Raw genomic sequence first — 16,306 nt, 5'->3', positions numbered from 1 at the left:
AGATGCCCAATTTAAATCCAATCAATCAACCCGCTCTGATACCATGTTAAATTTAGAGACGGGTCAGCGGTCCACTACTAAAAACACCGATATTGTCTCCAACATAACCACCTACAAAGTCAAGTATGTGTGAAGTTTTATCACAAAAGGCCTCGGTGTTATTAGTAGTAGAACCATTCATTATATTTTGTCTTTATTTAGTCAAGTTTTTGATCTGAGACTCATATTCTTCAACAATTCCAAGCCTTCTAATCGATCCAGAAGTGATCCAAGGCGGTAGTAGTCCCCGTTCTTATAAGATCTATCTATTATGATCCTTTTTTGTTTACTGTTTGTTTTCTTTTTATTCCCTTCCCTTGTATTAGAGAGATTATGAAGTACTCATTTGTCTTGTCTCGAGGCATAGAAAAGAACATCCATTCAATTCACAATTGCTTTGACTGAAGTTATTTACATGGTGCGCAAGTTACAATTCTCATTCAAGTTTTGGGTTTTATACTGCTAATATTGGCACGCTCGCAAATCACATAATCTCAAGCCTATTCTAAGGCTCAGATATTTTTAGGGTAAACAACACTAAACAAATTACTTAATTAAAAATTGAAAACAAGTTCAAAACCCCAAATTATACACAGCCTCGGCTACCTACCCGCAACCCTTCTCCCTAATCTTCTCTTGCTTTTCCTTCCTCCCCAGCCATTGTCCCACACTCTACCCATCCCCCTATCCTAATAAAAATTGCTAATGATGCAGAATCAAGAGAACGCCATATAGTTGGAAGTTGTGTGATTTATATAAAACACTTTCAAAATTTGTTTTTAGAGGCATGTGAATATAGTAACCACTTAAAAACTTTGTAATTGGTTAAGGAGCCAGGACAGCCGATCCATAGCATCTACAATACAAGGACCCAAATCTCACTTGATTACTTGAATCTGAATTTCTTATATCTAACAAAAAGAACGAAAAAGAAGATGTTTCTTCTGCAACTTATTATAACAATACCTAAAAGAATGAAGAACCATGGATGTTTCCTTTGTCACATCAGGTCACTTATTGTGAAATAATGGATCTTAAAGCATCTTTCACAGAAGAGTACTTGAACGTGAAGCCTAATTCTTTGGCTTTAACTGGAAGCACCCTTTGCCCATCCAGAACCTGCAATGACATTATTGAGTTTCTGAGCAATATGCACTCAGGAGAAAATTGAAAAGAAGATAAAGAAAATTCTTACCACAGAAGCACCTTCTCCAAGGACCACTTTCAGGGCGAAATCTGGTACAGGCAGCCATGAAGGCCTACCCAAGACATTTCCCAAATGTTCACACATTTCTGCAAATCGAACCGGGTTGGGTGCAGTTCCATTGATAACCCCTGAGATTAAGGTTTTAACAACCGCGTTCAATATATTGAAAAGTTCCGAGAACCAGTATCACATGGATAGCCTAGGTGAAAATTTGATAACTCCTGAGATTTTGGTAATTGTTGAAAAGCTGAACACATTTATCGTATATTTGTATGCAGGTATGGTAAAGAAAACATTTGATATCTACTGTGACTGCATATGTCAGTTAATTTGAGTAGCTTTGAGAAGGGAACAAGATATAATAATATGAAACGGTATGTTAGATTAATAGAGTCCTAGAACTCTTTAGAAGTGTAGTTATCTCCATGTGCTAGCAAACTTTAGATGAAAACAGGGAATCATCAGTTTCAGCACCAGTATGTTGGTTTTATTCCAACATCAATCCTTTTGTACTTTGCTAAAACTATAATTAAAATTACAAATAATGAAATCTTTACCTTTATAAGATGGATTGGATAGAGCTTCATATATCAGGTTCACTATGTCATCCAGATGAATCCAGGAAAACCTACAGCACATTGAGAATAATAAATACATTTGTTGTTATCTTCGGTGCATTTATTTTCTTCTCTTCATTAAACAGGCATCCAGTAGATAATACATGTTGAAAGTAAAAACATAATTTGTCAAGTTATATTAATTCATTAACATAATTGAAATGCTTAAATTTTCCTTTTTAATGCTGAACCAGAGGAAAATGCCAACCGTACAGTGTTAGTAGCACAAAAGTGTGACAGACTACTCTTACAAAGGACTGAAATTTAAGAAAAATACCATTGTTTTCCAGAGCCCAAGGGTCCTCCAGCAAACACCATGAAGAGAGGGATCATTTTAGCTGCATAAGCTCAAAGGTGTAAGTATGTGTGAGGCAGGAGAAGCTTTGTTACCTTGAAACCAACAAAATTCTAGATATGTATAATTGTTACGCTAAGAAGATAAAAATCATACAACTTTTTAGAACAATTTTGCTAGTATATTTTTCTTAGATGACAACAGAAATAGAACATTAGATATAACTATGCATAAAATATCCCAATACAATTATGAGATCATGCAACCCTTTTTTTTTTTGGGTCTGAAAAGATCATGCAACCCTAAGCATAACCAGATTGGTCAATGTATAATTAAACAGTAAAGTGGACAAACCCAAAATCCAAGTAGGCAAGTTTTGTTAATGAGCATACATGCAAGGGTGAAGTACTAGTCATACGCAACGTGAGCATACAATGCAAGGGTTCATTTCATAGTACCAGTCATAGCCACAGTCAAAGTAGATAAGTTCAGTTCATGCACATACAAGGGAAGTAAGGGTTGACAGGACTATTCATACCTAAAGCACCGCCATCTTTGCCAAGCACAACACCTATGCGAATAAGTGCTAACCTCACATCCTTATTTACTTTGAGGGCAGTTGCTTCCCATTCTCTACAAACCTGAAAGGTTGCATTTTAGTTTAAGATGAGGATGAAATGTTGAGCTCAAAAGAACAAGCAGAAGTCATATTTCTTCATGCATTGGAAGTCATTTGTTAGTAATAAAAAGTGATGATATATTGCAGAATGTAGCCGAACAGAGAATATGTTCATGGTTTGAAGGTTGATTGTTCTATTCATAATAACAGTAGACTCCATTGACTACGAGCTTTAAACTCTAAAAGGAAAACAATAAAACATAATTCTAACTCATCTGAACTGCAAAAGACCTAGGATAGTGTTCGCAACGAAAACCAGGGATTAAACATGATTTAGCATAATCTTCGTTTAAAAAAAAAGATTTAACATAATCAGGAAATATTCTACTTGATCAGGCAAGCACCACATGGTTAAAAGTTAGGCATACATAAGTTACAGTCACAAACTCGAGATCTTCATCAATGCAGCCTGTAACTTTTAAATAACAGATCAGCAAAGGAATGATATATCCAATATGAAAGTGTGTATTAAAGCTCCCTATATCAATTTCTATATACTATTGATAAGGAGATTCACCCACTTTGGTCTCTACACTAGAAGGACAAAAGTAATTCTCCATGTTTAAGGGTTAGAAGAACTGAGGGTCAAATAGTTCATTTAATTTTAGTTTCGAATTCATATCCCTTAAACCTCTCCCTAAATCTCTCCAATTGTTATAGTTTACCATTATTCCTTAAGGATATCCAGATTTAAAATAACTTACGCACATGTTCTATGTAACAAGTACTCCTGGATTAACCTACTACAAAACAACTTCATTCATTTTTCTCCTTCTCCCTTTTTCTCAAGTAGAAGTACAATCACAATCCCATCCCTCAACAGGTGGCTTCTCCACCTTGGTTTTTGGTTCTGCCATTGACGCAACCTGATTATACATATTACATTTATGTAGTATGATAACCAGTTAGTTAATATTCTGGAACATACTACATAACCGAAATTTTAGAAGTTTTTTTCTATAAATTTTTTGTTTTTATTAATGGGGGGAGGGGATTTGAACTCTAGACCTCTTCCAACATTGGAAAGAAAAGTACCACTAGACCAATTGGTAGATGGTACCAAAATTTTAGAAGTTTTAAGCATATCTTACCACCTCATATAGACTTCATTCATTTAAAAAAAAAAATTATGATTATGCATAAAATATACATAATATAAATTATGTCATTGCATACCTCAGCCAAGTAATCATTTCCTGATGGACTTTGTTCATTAAATTCTTGTGTCTCACTAGTACCTGAACATGAAAAAATTAAGATAAATAAAAATGAGAAAATGGAAACTGGAAGTTGGGTTTAGCAATGCAAGATATAAAGAGGCTCCTCAAATTTGGATTATACATTCTTGAGCATTTAAAGCAATGGAAAATCATATGCCAGTGAGAGGCAGAGAATGAGCATTGCCTCAATGCGATGACAATATAATATTTGCTAACTGGTTCTCTAATGGGGCGTGACATGAGGAGGTATCAGTCTGAACTTTATCAATGATTGAAAACAGTTTTCAGAACCAAGCACCTAATTGTAATTTTTGTGGAACTTTGTGACTCATGCAATATGACAATCATACTAAACTCTGAGAAAAATTCAAAAAACATATGGGTAAAATAAAATATTTGAGGACACTCCAGTTCCATGGGGTATCCAAATGCTCCATTAGAATCTAATGGTCTCAAGAATACGAACAAATTCCACATGAACATCTAAAATGCTTAACAGATTAATATTAGCAGAGCAACAAAAATCACTGAAATTAATTGAAAACACGCAAAAGTGTGACACATTGGCATTAACAGATAAAAAGAGTAGGACAGAACAGACCATAGTAACCGACGGCTGTCGCACTAACCAAGACTGTAGGCTGAACGGAATCTGGTAAATCATTTATTAAATCTATGACCTTCACAATTAGTTCAAAGGCCAAATTAGTTTTTGCATCAGTAAGAAATATAAGAGAAAGTGAATTTTAATTTTGACTGCAGCATGAGTGGTTCTTTATAAGAAACAACTGGTTACCTTTGAGGTGACTCTAATCCTGCTATCCTTGATCTCTTTCTTTATCTACAGTCCAATGAGAAGTTAGTAACTACCACCAGCTTCTAGGGATGCCTATACAATATGTTGACTTTTGATATTGACACATCATATGAGTCACATACCATATAATGTTCTGTCAATTCATGACAAAATTTTCCTACTATAATAATTTTCATTTTATTATACATTAATGTTATTTGCTAAAGATAAAACATTTTATGATTAATTTAATACCTTTAATCATATTTCAGATAATAGGTCACAAGCACGAGCTTGACAATAAAAATTATTTACATAGCAGTGAGTGAGACCCAAGAAGAGTCTCTAAAGTAGTGCGGCAAAAAGTTTATATCTTTGATTCATGTAATCACTAGTTGCTAAGTAAAAAGGTAAATGGTAGTAGATGGAAATGGAAGATCGAAATGAGCAAGTGATACCAACCTCAGGAGACCATCTTGTACTTATGGGCACTCCAGCTAAATTTACAACGCCATTTGAACCTCGGATACTGTCTTTCCACTCTGGCTCCTCTGCAATCACAATTCCTGGAAATTCCTTGACTACAAGTGGCAAGGAACATCTCCAGTATTAAACCAAAAAAGAAACAATGTATGCAGAAGACTAGTTATCTCACTATTAACAGGGAAAAAACGAATGACATTTAGCAATGAATCAAGGAGTTCTGGAAGTGGTTAATTTCCATCTGTATATGTATGCAATAGTATTTTAGATTTAGAAATATTTTTAATTTTTTTAAAAAGAAATTGAATATTGTTTATGTTAACCCAAAAAATAAAACTCTTAGGAAACAAGCCCAACAATGTATATCAATCAAGCACATTCAATACAAACACTAATACTCCCCTCACATGTTCGCCCAAAATATAACTGAATCAATGACTTAAGAAACAACAGGAGACAGGCCCAAAAATGTTTATCAAGCATAAAACATTTAACACAAACTAACAGTTTGCTTAAAGTGCAAATGAGAAATTTCTTCCTTTTTTATTTTATTTTATTTTTTTTCCTTGTGAGGGGAGGTTATTGAACATGTTACCAAATAACTACACGTATACATTACCTTCTTACCAGGAAAAATTAACTCAGCCTTGGATCTAGACCGTGTCAAGACATGCACATTATGATTATCTGCATTCCAAATTGGATTAAGAGGAAGTTTAAGTTAGCGCAATGCATGGACATGCAGTATAAGTTTCAGCTTTATACATAGGAAAAAAGTATTAGGCAATATAGTCTTAGTAAATGCAATCAAGCAACACCATAACCTTGAAATGATTTGATTTGGTTCTAAATGTGCCTTGTTATGCACACAAATACTGGAAGAAATGCATGTATGCACTCGCCCGCTCCAGTAAAAATAAGGATCGGATCAATAGTCAATTGGAGATAATTAAATACCAAAAGAAAAACATTAAGCCGAGGTGGAATGCATAATAACACCTTAACACGTAAGGGTAATACAATAAACACACTGCATATTAGTTGCAAGATTATATAATTTTGGAGGTGGAATTCAAATGACCTGCATGCAGCCTTTGCACCAATCTTCTACCGATAAAACCCGTGGCTCCAGTTACTGATACGGTCATTGTATTTGCCTATGACAACCTGCAAAGGGTCAATGAAATCTCCAACAAACAAAAGGCAACCTACATAATATTTAACTTGTTAACCACACACACACACACACACAAATGCTTCATCCTAATCAATGACACCACCATGTTATAGAAAGGACTGATGATAAGTAACTTTGTGTAGTCTAATCTCCACAACTTTGGTCCAAATTGCATTGCAAAGAGGAGGGAAGTTAGTTAGTTTAACAAGATTAGAGCACCAGCATACAAAATTCTAGTAAGATTGAAGTGCCCAAATGAATTAGCTACGCTCGCAAAATACTGTCACAGAATCATCAGCAAAATGTGAGTGTGAAAAGATTCAAAATTTGAAGAGCATACCTTCTGGGTTTGATCAGAGGCGCACCAAACACTGAGTCTCTTAGTCTCAAACTTCTAAAAACCCAAAAAAGATAAAATGAAACAAATTTAAAGGAAAAAAGAAAGGAGCATTGTGTGAACAAAGTGAGAAAGCAAGGATGAAAAATGGGAGAGCTGGGTACTAACAGAGAGGGGCAGAGAGACATGAAGAGAGGTAGAGACAGTGTGGGTCCATGAGAAGGCAGTGGCTCTACAGAGCTCCATTGTTGCAAAGCTCAATCTCTGTGATAGAACAAGCTGCTTTCTTGACTTCTTTTTCTGTGTTGGTAGTGAAACAAAGAAAGATGACGATTGAATACCAATTTTAGTCACTGATAAACGTACGGCAATGTGTTTGATTTGGAACCACAAGGCCATTTCCATCATCCATTTTCCAACAAGAATATTATTGGGCCCTTAATGGGCTTGAGCAAAAAAAATAACCCAACAAGCCCAGCCCATTCTGTCATCACCTAAATATGTCTACCCCTTTCATAGCTTCTCTCTGTACTAAACGAGTGGGCAGGAGAAATGGCGATGATGCAGTGGTGCGGCGCAGTAGCAAGGCGGGTGCTGATGACGGAGCAGCGTGCCCTTTTCACAACAACCTCATCATCATCTTCTTCAGCAGTAGCAGCAGCGGCGAGAATGAGTTCTATTGGGGCGCCGATCGTGTGTGGACGAGGGGACAAGAAGACGAAGAAAGGAAAGCGATTCAAAGGGTCGTACGGAAACGCTCGACCGAAGAAGGAGAAGAAGATAGAGCGCATCAAGGACAAGGTTGAGGTGCCCAGGTCCACTCCTTGGCCTCTTCCTTTCAAGCTCATCTAAATATTTGAATTTGAATTTGAATTCTCACTTGTCTTTCTTTCTTAACCCTTGTTAGCTTTTTCCTTAGGGTTTTAGCTCAATATATGTAACGTTATCTCCCAATTTTACATGCTTTTATTATCATTTTGTTTGATGGTTCTTACTCTTATTACTTCTTCATTTTAAAATCACAAAATGAAATGCATAAGATTGAAAATTATAATTCTGAGCTACTTAGAATGGTGAGGTTAAGATGGAAAATAATGATTGGTCTTGTAGTAGGCATTTCATGAGTATACCGTGAAGTACTTCCTTTGCTCAGGAAACATTTAGCAAGGGATGCTTGTAGGACGAGTCTTAAGCTTTCATGTTCTAAGGTGAACTTGTAAATCAGATTCTGGTTATACATATTCACATAAAAAAGAATAATTTCAGAAGCCCTCGAATATGAATTGCCTATGAATTGCCTGTTTTATTTTCAAATTTCTTATCGTGTGTGTGTGAGTTTATCATTTTATAAGATCACGCTTCACAATCGAAGATATATTTGAACAAAATTACCAGAGAGACAGATTGGTGAAAAGATTAAGACTAGAGAACTAGGTGCAAGTACACTTAGGCATAGACTGACTGGTGAAAAGGGAGTTGTAGCATACTAGGATTGCTTGTTCTGAGAATGATGGCCACCAACTATTATTTTCTAAGTGCTTTATGAATAGGGATAGAGGCCATTATGATGTGCAGTTTGTGAGCAGGGTGAAAACACTTAGTGTCATCTCGTAGCACTAGCCGCATGCCTATGGAACATGGAGGGCAAAACCTTAGAGCCAACCTACATGTTCAGAATATCGATTACAGATTGCTGAATGGTCATAAATTGGTGGGAAAATGAATAAAATGACAGGCCAATAGAGCATCTGAAACCAAAAACCTTTCCTTCTTTGTGGATGAAATGAACTAAATCTACTTACTGATCAGCAAGAGCATGATATTTGCACGTAGTATGCTGTATTGTAGCAATGTCAAACAAAAAATTTGACATCTATTTTGCCAACTTGATGATTAACTAATTCTTCTCTCTCTGTACTTTGCAACTGCTTTATCAATTCTAGTGCTAGCTCTGCAATTACACAGAGTCCAATGATAGAATAAGTGAAGCCAAACATAATAGTAACAACACCAACTGGGGATGCTAGAGGATAATATTTCCCTTCTCTTCTAGGTTCAGTTGCAAGCCTAATTCCGGTGTTAATGGCCCATGCTAGCGTGAACATTGCAATGATGCTTATAGCTAGGCGGCTGATGATACATATTGTCTTCCACTTCCCTCCTACATCATTAGGAATCAAGTAAGCTGATAGTTGTCAAAATATGCTATATTGACGCACACTCGTTCACATAAACATGAAAAGTTCAGATGCATGAAAATTCATAAAATAGTTGAGAAGGCATTAGATGTACTATTGAATTGAACTCTTTGGCTTTTGATGTGTGTTCAGAGAGTAAAACTGCCATATTCCGGTTATATAACCGGTGCAGGTAAGTTTTTCTGGTGTTTGGAACAGACTAAAGTTCTGAAAAGCATACGTAGAAAATTGACAATGAGATGATCATCTGACAGAATGAAATTTCTGAATTTTGGTTCTGGTTATTAACTTAATACCTTGATGTTTTCTGCTCTCCTCATGGTTCTGCAATTGCTCCGACAATTTCATAACCAAGTCTGCGAGTAAAGGAAGCCCAGCAGCCAAGAACAAGAAACCAAGTACTAGGGTTAAGACTCCAATACAGAATCCCCAATTGTTATACCCACTGTTTATGCTTGCCTTCTTTGCAGCTTCAGATTCAGACCAAATGGTCCACAGGAACAAAACCACCATGATGAGAGAAGCCAATACAGGAAATATTGTTGCACATAGGGTTGTGAAATCTCTCCCTACTTTCCAACCCAAAACCCTTATGGCTTCTTCCTCCATCTTTGGCCAGAATTCAAGGGAACAAAAAAGCAGAGAAGCAACAAAGAAACAACAAAGAAATGGTTTTGGCACTGGAAAACTGAAAAGGGTTGTTGGTTTATGGGTCATGCGAGATAGAGGGGAGAAAAAACTATATGTTCTATAAGTTAGTTGGGTCATCACTAAATTCAAATATAAACAAACAAGTGCTGTCAAAACAGGAAAGAGATGGCAACTATGAATTGTTACCCCATTTATGAGTAAAATACCCTCTCTGCTTCATTGGGAGTTATCATTGCCGTTCCAATATAAATCAATCATAATTATAAAATAAAATTTTTTTATCACGATTTATACCAATTTCAGAGTTGACGAAAGAGACTTTGAAATGGACACCAACTCCTTAAATACGTTTCCACAATGAGAGGCACTTCGAAATGGACACGTCTTAAGCTTCTAACCAAATGAAACCTCTTTCTTTTTCTTTTTTTTACAGTTGTTGAAACACTTTTTGGTTTCTTCCAATTCCATCGGCCCTCATTGGTTTCTCAGGTTTATCATGCGTGCATAACTGATTTAAAATTCGTAATGTCCTAATCATCTTTTCCTATCAAATTCAATTCAATGGTGTTGGTCTTCAAGCTTATAATTACAAGCACTCTCCTTAGTCTCCCAATTCCTACCGCACCCTCTCTCCATATCGGAGTGCATGTATGACTCGATAATTCTTTTGGTGTGGTCATAAAACTGTCATGTGGTGTTATTGATTTACGTAAAAATACGTAATTTTGCTTTTATTAATACAACGTTGTCTACTCATATTATAATATGTGAATTAATAACATCTTGTGAAACGTGATTATGTGAATTAATAACATCTTGTGAAATGTGTAAAAATCACACCAGGGTTATTCTATTTTGGATAAATGATGACCCAACTACTAACATTGCATCACTTTTTGTTTGGTATAAACATAATTTATCTTCTCTTTTAGCTAAAACCAAAAAGTTTGTACGCCGTTTCTTGTAAATCTTCCATACCTATCTGCATGAATTTTCCCCTCAATCCAACAATTTCGAGTATTTTTACTTTCCTCTTCGAAAAACAAAGGAGAATCTTGGCTTTGAACCTTGAACCTAGTTTAGCAACAAGATTACTGACAAAGAAACATATCTACCAAATGACCATCCATTCCAATTTCATTTCTTCAAGGCACACTTTACGCAACCTTTGTTAAATAACTCGCCTTCTAGATCTTGTTCTTTGATGTAACTGACGACAATAGACTAAACTAGCAAATATTAAAACACTTAGAAACACACAAGAATTATACTGGTTCGGCAGAACTTTTGCCTACGTCCAGTTGTGAATTCTCTAGGTAGAGAAATCACCGCTCCTTTGATTAATAATAGAGATTACAGAACTTTTGCAACCCTAGAACTAATCTCAAAACTCTTGGCTGTCTCTGGCTGTTTTTCCTCTCTTTAAAATAAGCCTTGCCACACCCTATTTATAGATATAGAGTTGGCTTACATGTCCCAAGGTGATTGGATTCCTATTCCTAAGCAGTTAGGAAATTACACTTATCCAAATCCTAATAGACTTCTAGAAATCCAAACTGAATTGAATAAGGAAAACTGAAATTCTTTCCTAATCCCTCTAGGACAAGAATTGGTATACCTCTAATTTTCCTAAAACAATCCTAAACCAACTAGGACATATTTGACGAGCCAAAATCCTAACAATCTCCACCTTGGTGAGTCAAACCAAGTCTTGATCGTTGCACCCCAGAGTATCTTTGAACCTCCTTGAAGCAGCTCTGGAAATCTTCAAGAGTCTTCACCTTGGCAATCTTCTTCTTGCCTCATTGCACCTCAAGTGAGGAGGTGCTCCACTTTAATCAATCAACGAGATTGATCAAGTTCAAGCAATGCTTGAACTTCTTGGCCGACACTATCTTTGTAAGGAAATCTGCTGCATTGTCATCCGTATGAATCTTTTCAATCCAAATCTCCTTAGACTCCACCCAATTTCTGATTCTGTGATATCTTGCTTCAATGTGCTTTGATCTTCCGGAAAAACTTGATTCTTTGCCAAGTGAATGGCACTTTGACTATCACACTTCAGCTTCACAAAATCTTGGGTGATTCCCATTTGACTTACCAAGCCATTAAGCCAAATTGCTTCCTTTCCAGCTTCGGCCAATGCAATATACTCTGCCTCTGTGGTCGACAAAGCTGTAATTGGTTGCACTAGTGCTCTCAACTGATCGGTCCTCCTGCGCATGTAAACACATAACCAGAAGTTGACCTTCTCTTGTCCAAGTCCCCTGCATAATCAGCATCCACATATCCCAACACCCTTGCATTTTCTTTTTGCTTCTCAAACATAATCCTTTGTCGCCAAGAACCCTTCAAATAACGCAAAATCCATTTGACTGCGTCCCAATGTTGCTTTCTGGATTTCCCATGTATCTGGAAACGACACTGATTGCTTGAGCTATGTCTGGACGTGTGCATACCATTGCATACATAAGGCAGCCCACGGCATTAGCATAAGGAACCTTCTCCATTACTTGCTGCTCTTCCGGACTTAGGACACTGTTGCCCACTTAACTTGAAGTGAGCTGCCAAAGGAGTCGAAACTACCTTTGCTTCTTGCATGTTGAACTTCTCAAGAACCTTTTGAATATACTTGGCTTGTGATATCCAAATCCTTCCAGCGGTCCTATCTCTCTGAATTTCCATGCCAAGGATCTTTTGTGCTGCACCTAGATCCTTCATGTCGAACTCCTCGCTCAACATCTTCTTCAAGTCTTGAATTCTAGACTTGTCTTGACAAGCGATTAGCATGTCATCCACATATAACAACAGCAATATGACCATCCCATCTTGGAATACATGATAGTACACACAACAGTCATATAAACATCTTCTAAAATTGATTTTCAGCATGAAGTAATCGAACCTCTTGTACCACTTTGCCTTGGAGACTGTTTCAGGCCATACAGGGACTTTTTAGCTGACATACTAGGTTTTCTTTCCCATATTCAACAAACCCTTCTGGTTGAGCCATGAAAATTGTCTCCTCTAGATCCCCATGAAGAAATGCTGTCTTCACATCCATCTGCTCAATCTCCATGTCATGCTGAGTTGCCATTGCTAAAAGCAATCTGATAGAAGTATGTTTAACTACGGGTGAAAAAATCTCATCATAATCCACCCCTTCTTTTTGTGAGTATCCTTTAGCCACGAGCCTTGCTTTGAATCTCACGGCATCTTGTTCATGTAGTCCTTCCTTTTTCCTAAATACCCACTTGCATCCAACTAGCTTTCTTTCTTTGGGCTTAGGAACCAACTCCCAAACAGAGTTCTTGTAAAGAGACTCCATTTCTTCTGTCATAGCACTTATCCAACTATCTCGCTCATCACTTGCTATAGCTTCTCGATAAGTAGTTGGATCTCCTTGACTAATGTTGAGAGCATAATTAACTTCGTCTTGGTCAAACCCAAACCTGTCGGGTTTCTTCTTGTTTCGATTAGGTTTGTCCAGTGCTATGCATCTCTGGAATGCAGGTGGATTGTTGGTTTGAGTTCTAACCCCTTGGGATGTCTGGCGGATTAGAGTGCCTTCAATCGCCTATTTCTTGCTCCACTGATTCCTAAGCGGTGAGCGATGCGATGCTCTTCTTCTTCCTCAAAACCATCAGATTGACATCTTGCTCAATTTGCTCCACTGAGCCGCTTCTTCGTCTGAAGGCGATTAACGGAATCTTTGTTGCTTCAATTTCAGCATCGTCTTTCTTCTCCCTACTGCTCTCGACTTTATTCAGAGGCATGGTTGTCTCATCAAAGACAACATCTCGGCTAACAACCTTTTTCCTGTTGTTAATATCCCAAAGCTTGAAACCCTTCACTCCTTTCTCAAAACCTAAGAATATGCAATGTGTAGACTTTGGTTTGAGCTTGGACCTTTCATCGCTTGGAATATGTGCATAAGCACTACATGAATACCCTGTGCTTGGAATAGTCCACCGGCTTCTCGGACCATACCTCTTCTGCACTCTTAAAACCAAGAGCGTAGATGGTGATCTGTTAATCAAATAACTTGCATGATTAACAGCTTCTAAAAACTATCAGGCAATCCTGCATGAAATCGCATGCTCCTCTCTCTCTCCATGAGAGTTCGGTTCATCCTCTCAGCAGCTCCATTTTGTTGGGGATTCTTCTTTACTGTGAAGTGCCTTGTGATGCCTTCTTGCTTGCAGTAATCAGTAAACTCATTACTTATATATTCACCTCCATTGTCACTTCTCAGGTACTTGATCTTTCTTCCAGTTTGATTCTCGGTTTCTGTTTTCCATTCCTTGAACTTTGCAAAAACCTCAGATTTCTGCTTCATGAAATAAACCCAAACCTTCCTAGAAAAATCATCCATGAAAGTAACAAAATACCTAGCTCCACCATTTGATTTGGTTGGTGCAGGGCCCCAAACATCTGAGTGAATATAGCTGAGTTGCTCCTTGCTTCGGTTATCTGCACTGCTACTCGTGAATGATACCTTCCTTTGCTTTCCAAGAACACAATATTCACAAAAGTCCAATTTGCAAGATGACACGCCTTCCAACAGGCCTTGCTTGTGTAATTCTTGCAACCCTTTCTGGCTTATGTGCCCAAGCCTATGATGCCAGAGTTCAGTCTTGTCTTCTATACTTTGATTTACGAAGCAATTTGCTCCCCAACTATAGTGGTCCCAATTAACTTATACACTTATTGGGTTGTAGGTCACCCCGTATTACCACCAGTGATCCTTTGGCTACCTTGAGTCTTCCCTTTTTAGACTCGTACCCATAGCCGGCCTCATCTAAAGTACCCAAGGAAATCAAATTCTTTCTTAGTCTAGGGACATATCTAACATTCCCCAAAACTCGTATCATCCTATCAAACATTCTGATTTGAACAGTGCCGATTCCTTTTACAGGACATGAAGAATCGTCTCCCATTAAAACTTCCCCGCTGCTGACTTCTTTGTAAGTATCGAACCATTCTCTTACTGCACACATATGAAAAGTGCATCCGGTATCCAAAATGCAATTTGTGAAAGCCTTGGAGCCTGATATTACTGAAAGAAGCTCCCGTCACTCTCATGCTCGGTGATGCACTAGCTGAACCCGAGCTTCCTTCCTCTTGGCTTTCTTCTCTTTCCAAATCTTGCAGTTCCTCTTCCAATGATCTGAACCACATTCGAAGCAACCTTCCTTCTTTTCCTTTTTCTTCTTGGATTTTGACCTACCTCTGTTGCCTGTTTTCTCTTCCTTTGTCTTTTCCCGCCCCCTCTCCTTGCCTTTGGCATAAAGGCCTTGAGAGCTTTCAGTTATATCATCTAGTTTAGCATATGACTGAAGAGCTTGAATCACGTCTTCAAGCTTCAGGGACTCTTTTCCAAACATTAGAGTTGTTCGAAAGTACTTGAAAGACGAAGGTAGAGACCTCAGCAAGATGATAGCCATATCATCATCTTTGTAAGTTTCTTCGACCTTCTGAAGATTAGTTATGCAATTTTGAAACCTGCATACGTGATCTTCAATATCACCTCCTTCTTCCAGTCGAAGTCCGAATAGTTCATCCTTTAGAAAAAGTTTATTGGACACGGTTTTGCCCATATAAACATTCTCCAACTTTTCCCATGCTTCTTGGGCAGTCATCTTTTCTGTGATGTGTGACCGAACGATCTTGTGAGATGGATCTCGATGGAACTCTTGGCTTTCTTGAGAACCTTAGTCCATGCCGTGTCTGTCATGCCTGTTGGCTTCTCACCGCTGAGTGCATCATCCAAATCTTTGCTGTATCAGACGTTCTTCATCATCCTTTGCCAATCCGTGAAGTCATCCTTGCCGTCAAAGGGCTTTAACGCAGGTCCTAGATCCGCATTCATCTTCCCTTTAGACATCGTAGAACCCCTTAACCTAGGCGCTCTGATACCACTTGTTAAATAACTCGCCTTCTAGATCTTGTTCTTTGATGTAACCGACGGCAATAGACTAAACTAGTAAATATTAAAACACTTAGAAACACACAAGAATTATCTTGGTTCGGCAGAACTTTTGCCTACGTCAGTTGTGATTTCTCTAGGTAGAGAAATCACCGCTCCTTTGATTAATAATAGAGATTACTGAACTTTTGCAACCCTAGAACTAATCTCAAAACTCTTGGTGTCTCTGGCTGTTTTTCCTCTCTTTAAAATAAGCCTTGCCACACCCTATTTATAGATATAGAGTTGGCTTACATGTCCCAAGGCTGATTGGATTCCTATTCCTAAGTAGATTAGGAAATTACACTTATCCAAATCCTAATAGACTTCTAGAAATCCAAACCTGAATTGAATAAGGAAAACTGAAATTCTTTCCTAATCCCTCTAGGACAAGAATTGGTATACCTCTAATTTTCCTAAAACAATCCTAAACCAACTAGGACATATTTGACGAGCCAAAATCCTAACAACCTTTGCCTTTACAATCTCCATTGCATGGGTAAAGTGAGAGAACCGAAAAGCATCCATTATGCATTTTATCAAGGCCAACTCCAAATCTAGACGCTTATATGGCCAAATTCCCCAAATTCACTACTCGCAATATACACTTAGCACACAGATACACCCGCACTACACCAC

At 37.7% G+C, this 16,306-nt stretch overlaps 3 protein-coding genes and 1 long non-coding RNA gene across 5 annotated transcripts; 1 reads left to right on the top strand and 3 right to left on the bottom strand.

The window, feature by feature from the left end:
• Window positions 1–833: 833 nt before the first annotated feature.
• SULA (NAD(P)-binding Rossmann-fold superfamily protein) lies at window positions 834–7,186 on the bottom strand. 2 transcript variants are annotated; one of them, XM_008238611.3, is made up of 13 exons: window positions 7,019–7,186; window positions 6,854–6,907; window positions 6,418–6,493; window positions 5,964–6,023; window positions 5,316–5,434; window positions 4,854–4,898; window positions 4,659–4,737; window positions 4,014–4,075; window positions 2,697–2,799; window positions 2,141–2,201; window positions 1,804–1,874; window positions 1,235–1,374; window positions 834–1,158 (listed from the first exon to the last, which is right to left on the bottom strand). In XM_008238611.3, exons 1-13 carry the CDS (start codon window positions 7,094–7,096, stop codon window positions 1,054–1,056), a joined length of 1,053 nt encoding a protein of 350 aa, XP_008236833.2. In that variant the 5' UTR covers window positions 7,097–7,186; the 3' UTR covers window positions 834–1,053. The 2 variants fall into 2 exon arrangements, with proteins under 2 accessions (XP_008236833.2, XP_008236834.2); XM_008238612.2 differs by having other exon boundaries at window positions 6,418–6,503; window positions 7,019–7,160.
• Window positions 7,187–7,366: 180 nt separating this feature from the next.
• Window positions 7,367–7,850, top strand: LOC103335598 (30S ribosomal protein S31). The gene has a single exon (XM_008238614.2). The coding sequence runs from the start codon at window positions 7,403–7,405 to the stop codon at window positions 7,700–7,702; it is 300 nt and encodes a 99-aa protein (XP_008236836.1). The 5' UTR covers window positions 7,367–7,402; the 3' UTR covers window positions 7,703–7,850.
• Window positions 7,851–8,599: 749 nt separating this feature from the next.
• Window positions 8,600–9,932, bottom strand: LOC103335599 (uncharacterized). The gene is made up of 2 exons (XM_008238615.3): window positions 9,345–9,932; window positions 8,600–9,011 (listed from the first exon to the last, which is right to left on the bottom strand). Exons 1-2 carry the CDS (start codon window positions 9,814–9,816, stop codon window positions 8,704–8,706), a joined length of 780 nt encoding a protein of 259 aa, XP_008236837.3. The 5' UTR covers window positions 9,817–9,932; the 3' UTR covers window positions 8,600–8,703.
• Window positions 9,933–10,790: 858 nt separating this feature from the next.
• LOC148916334 (uncharacterized) lies at window positions 10,791–16,277 on the bottom strand. The gene is made up of 2 exons (XR_016127857.1): window positions 16,139–16,277; window positions 10,791–10,865 (listed from the first exon to the last, which is right to left on the bottom strand). It is a non-coding gene; the product is annotated as an uncharacterized LOC148916334 (long non-coding RNA).
• Between the last annotated feature and the right edge of the window lie 29 nt (window positions 16,278–16,306).

This window comes from Prunus mume, linkage group LG6 (assembly GCF_029339155.1).
Source record: "Prunus mume cultivar Tortuosa linkage group LG6, ASM2933915v1, whole genome shotgun sequence".
In the NCBI taxonomy this organism is placed as follows: Eukaryota; Viridiplantae; Streptophyta; class Magnoliopsida; order Rosales; family Rosaceae; genus Prunus; species Prunus mume.
The sequence above is the reverse complement of the archived record's forward strand: the minus strand, read 5'-3'. Positions and strand labels throughout refer to the sequence as shown.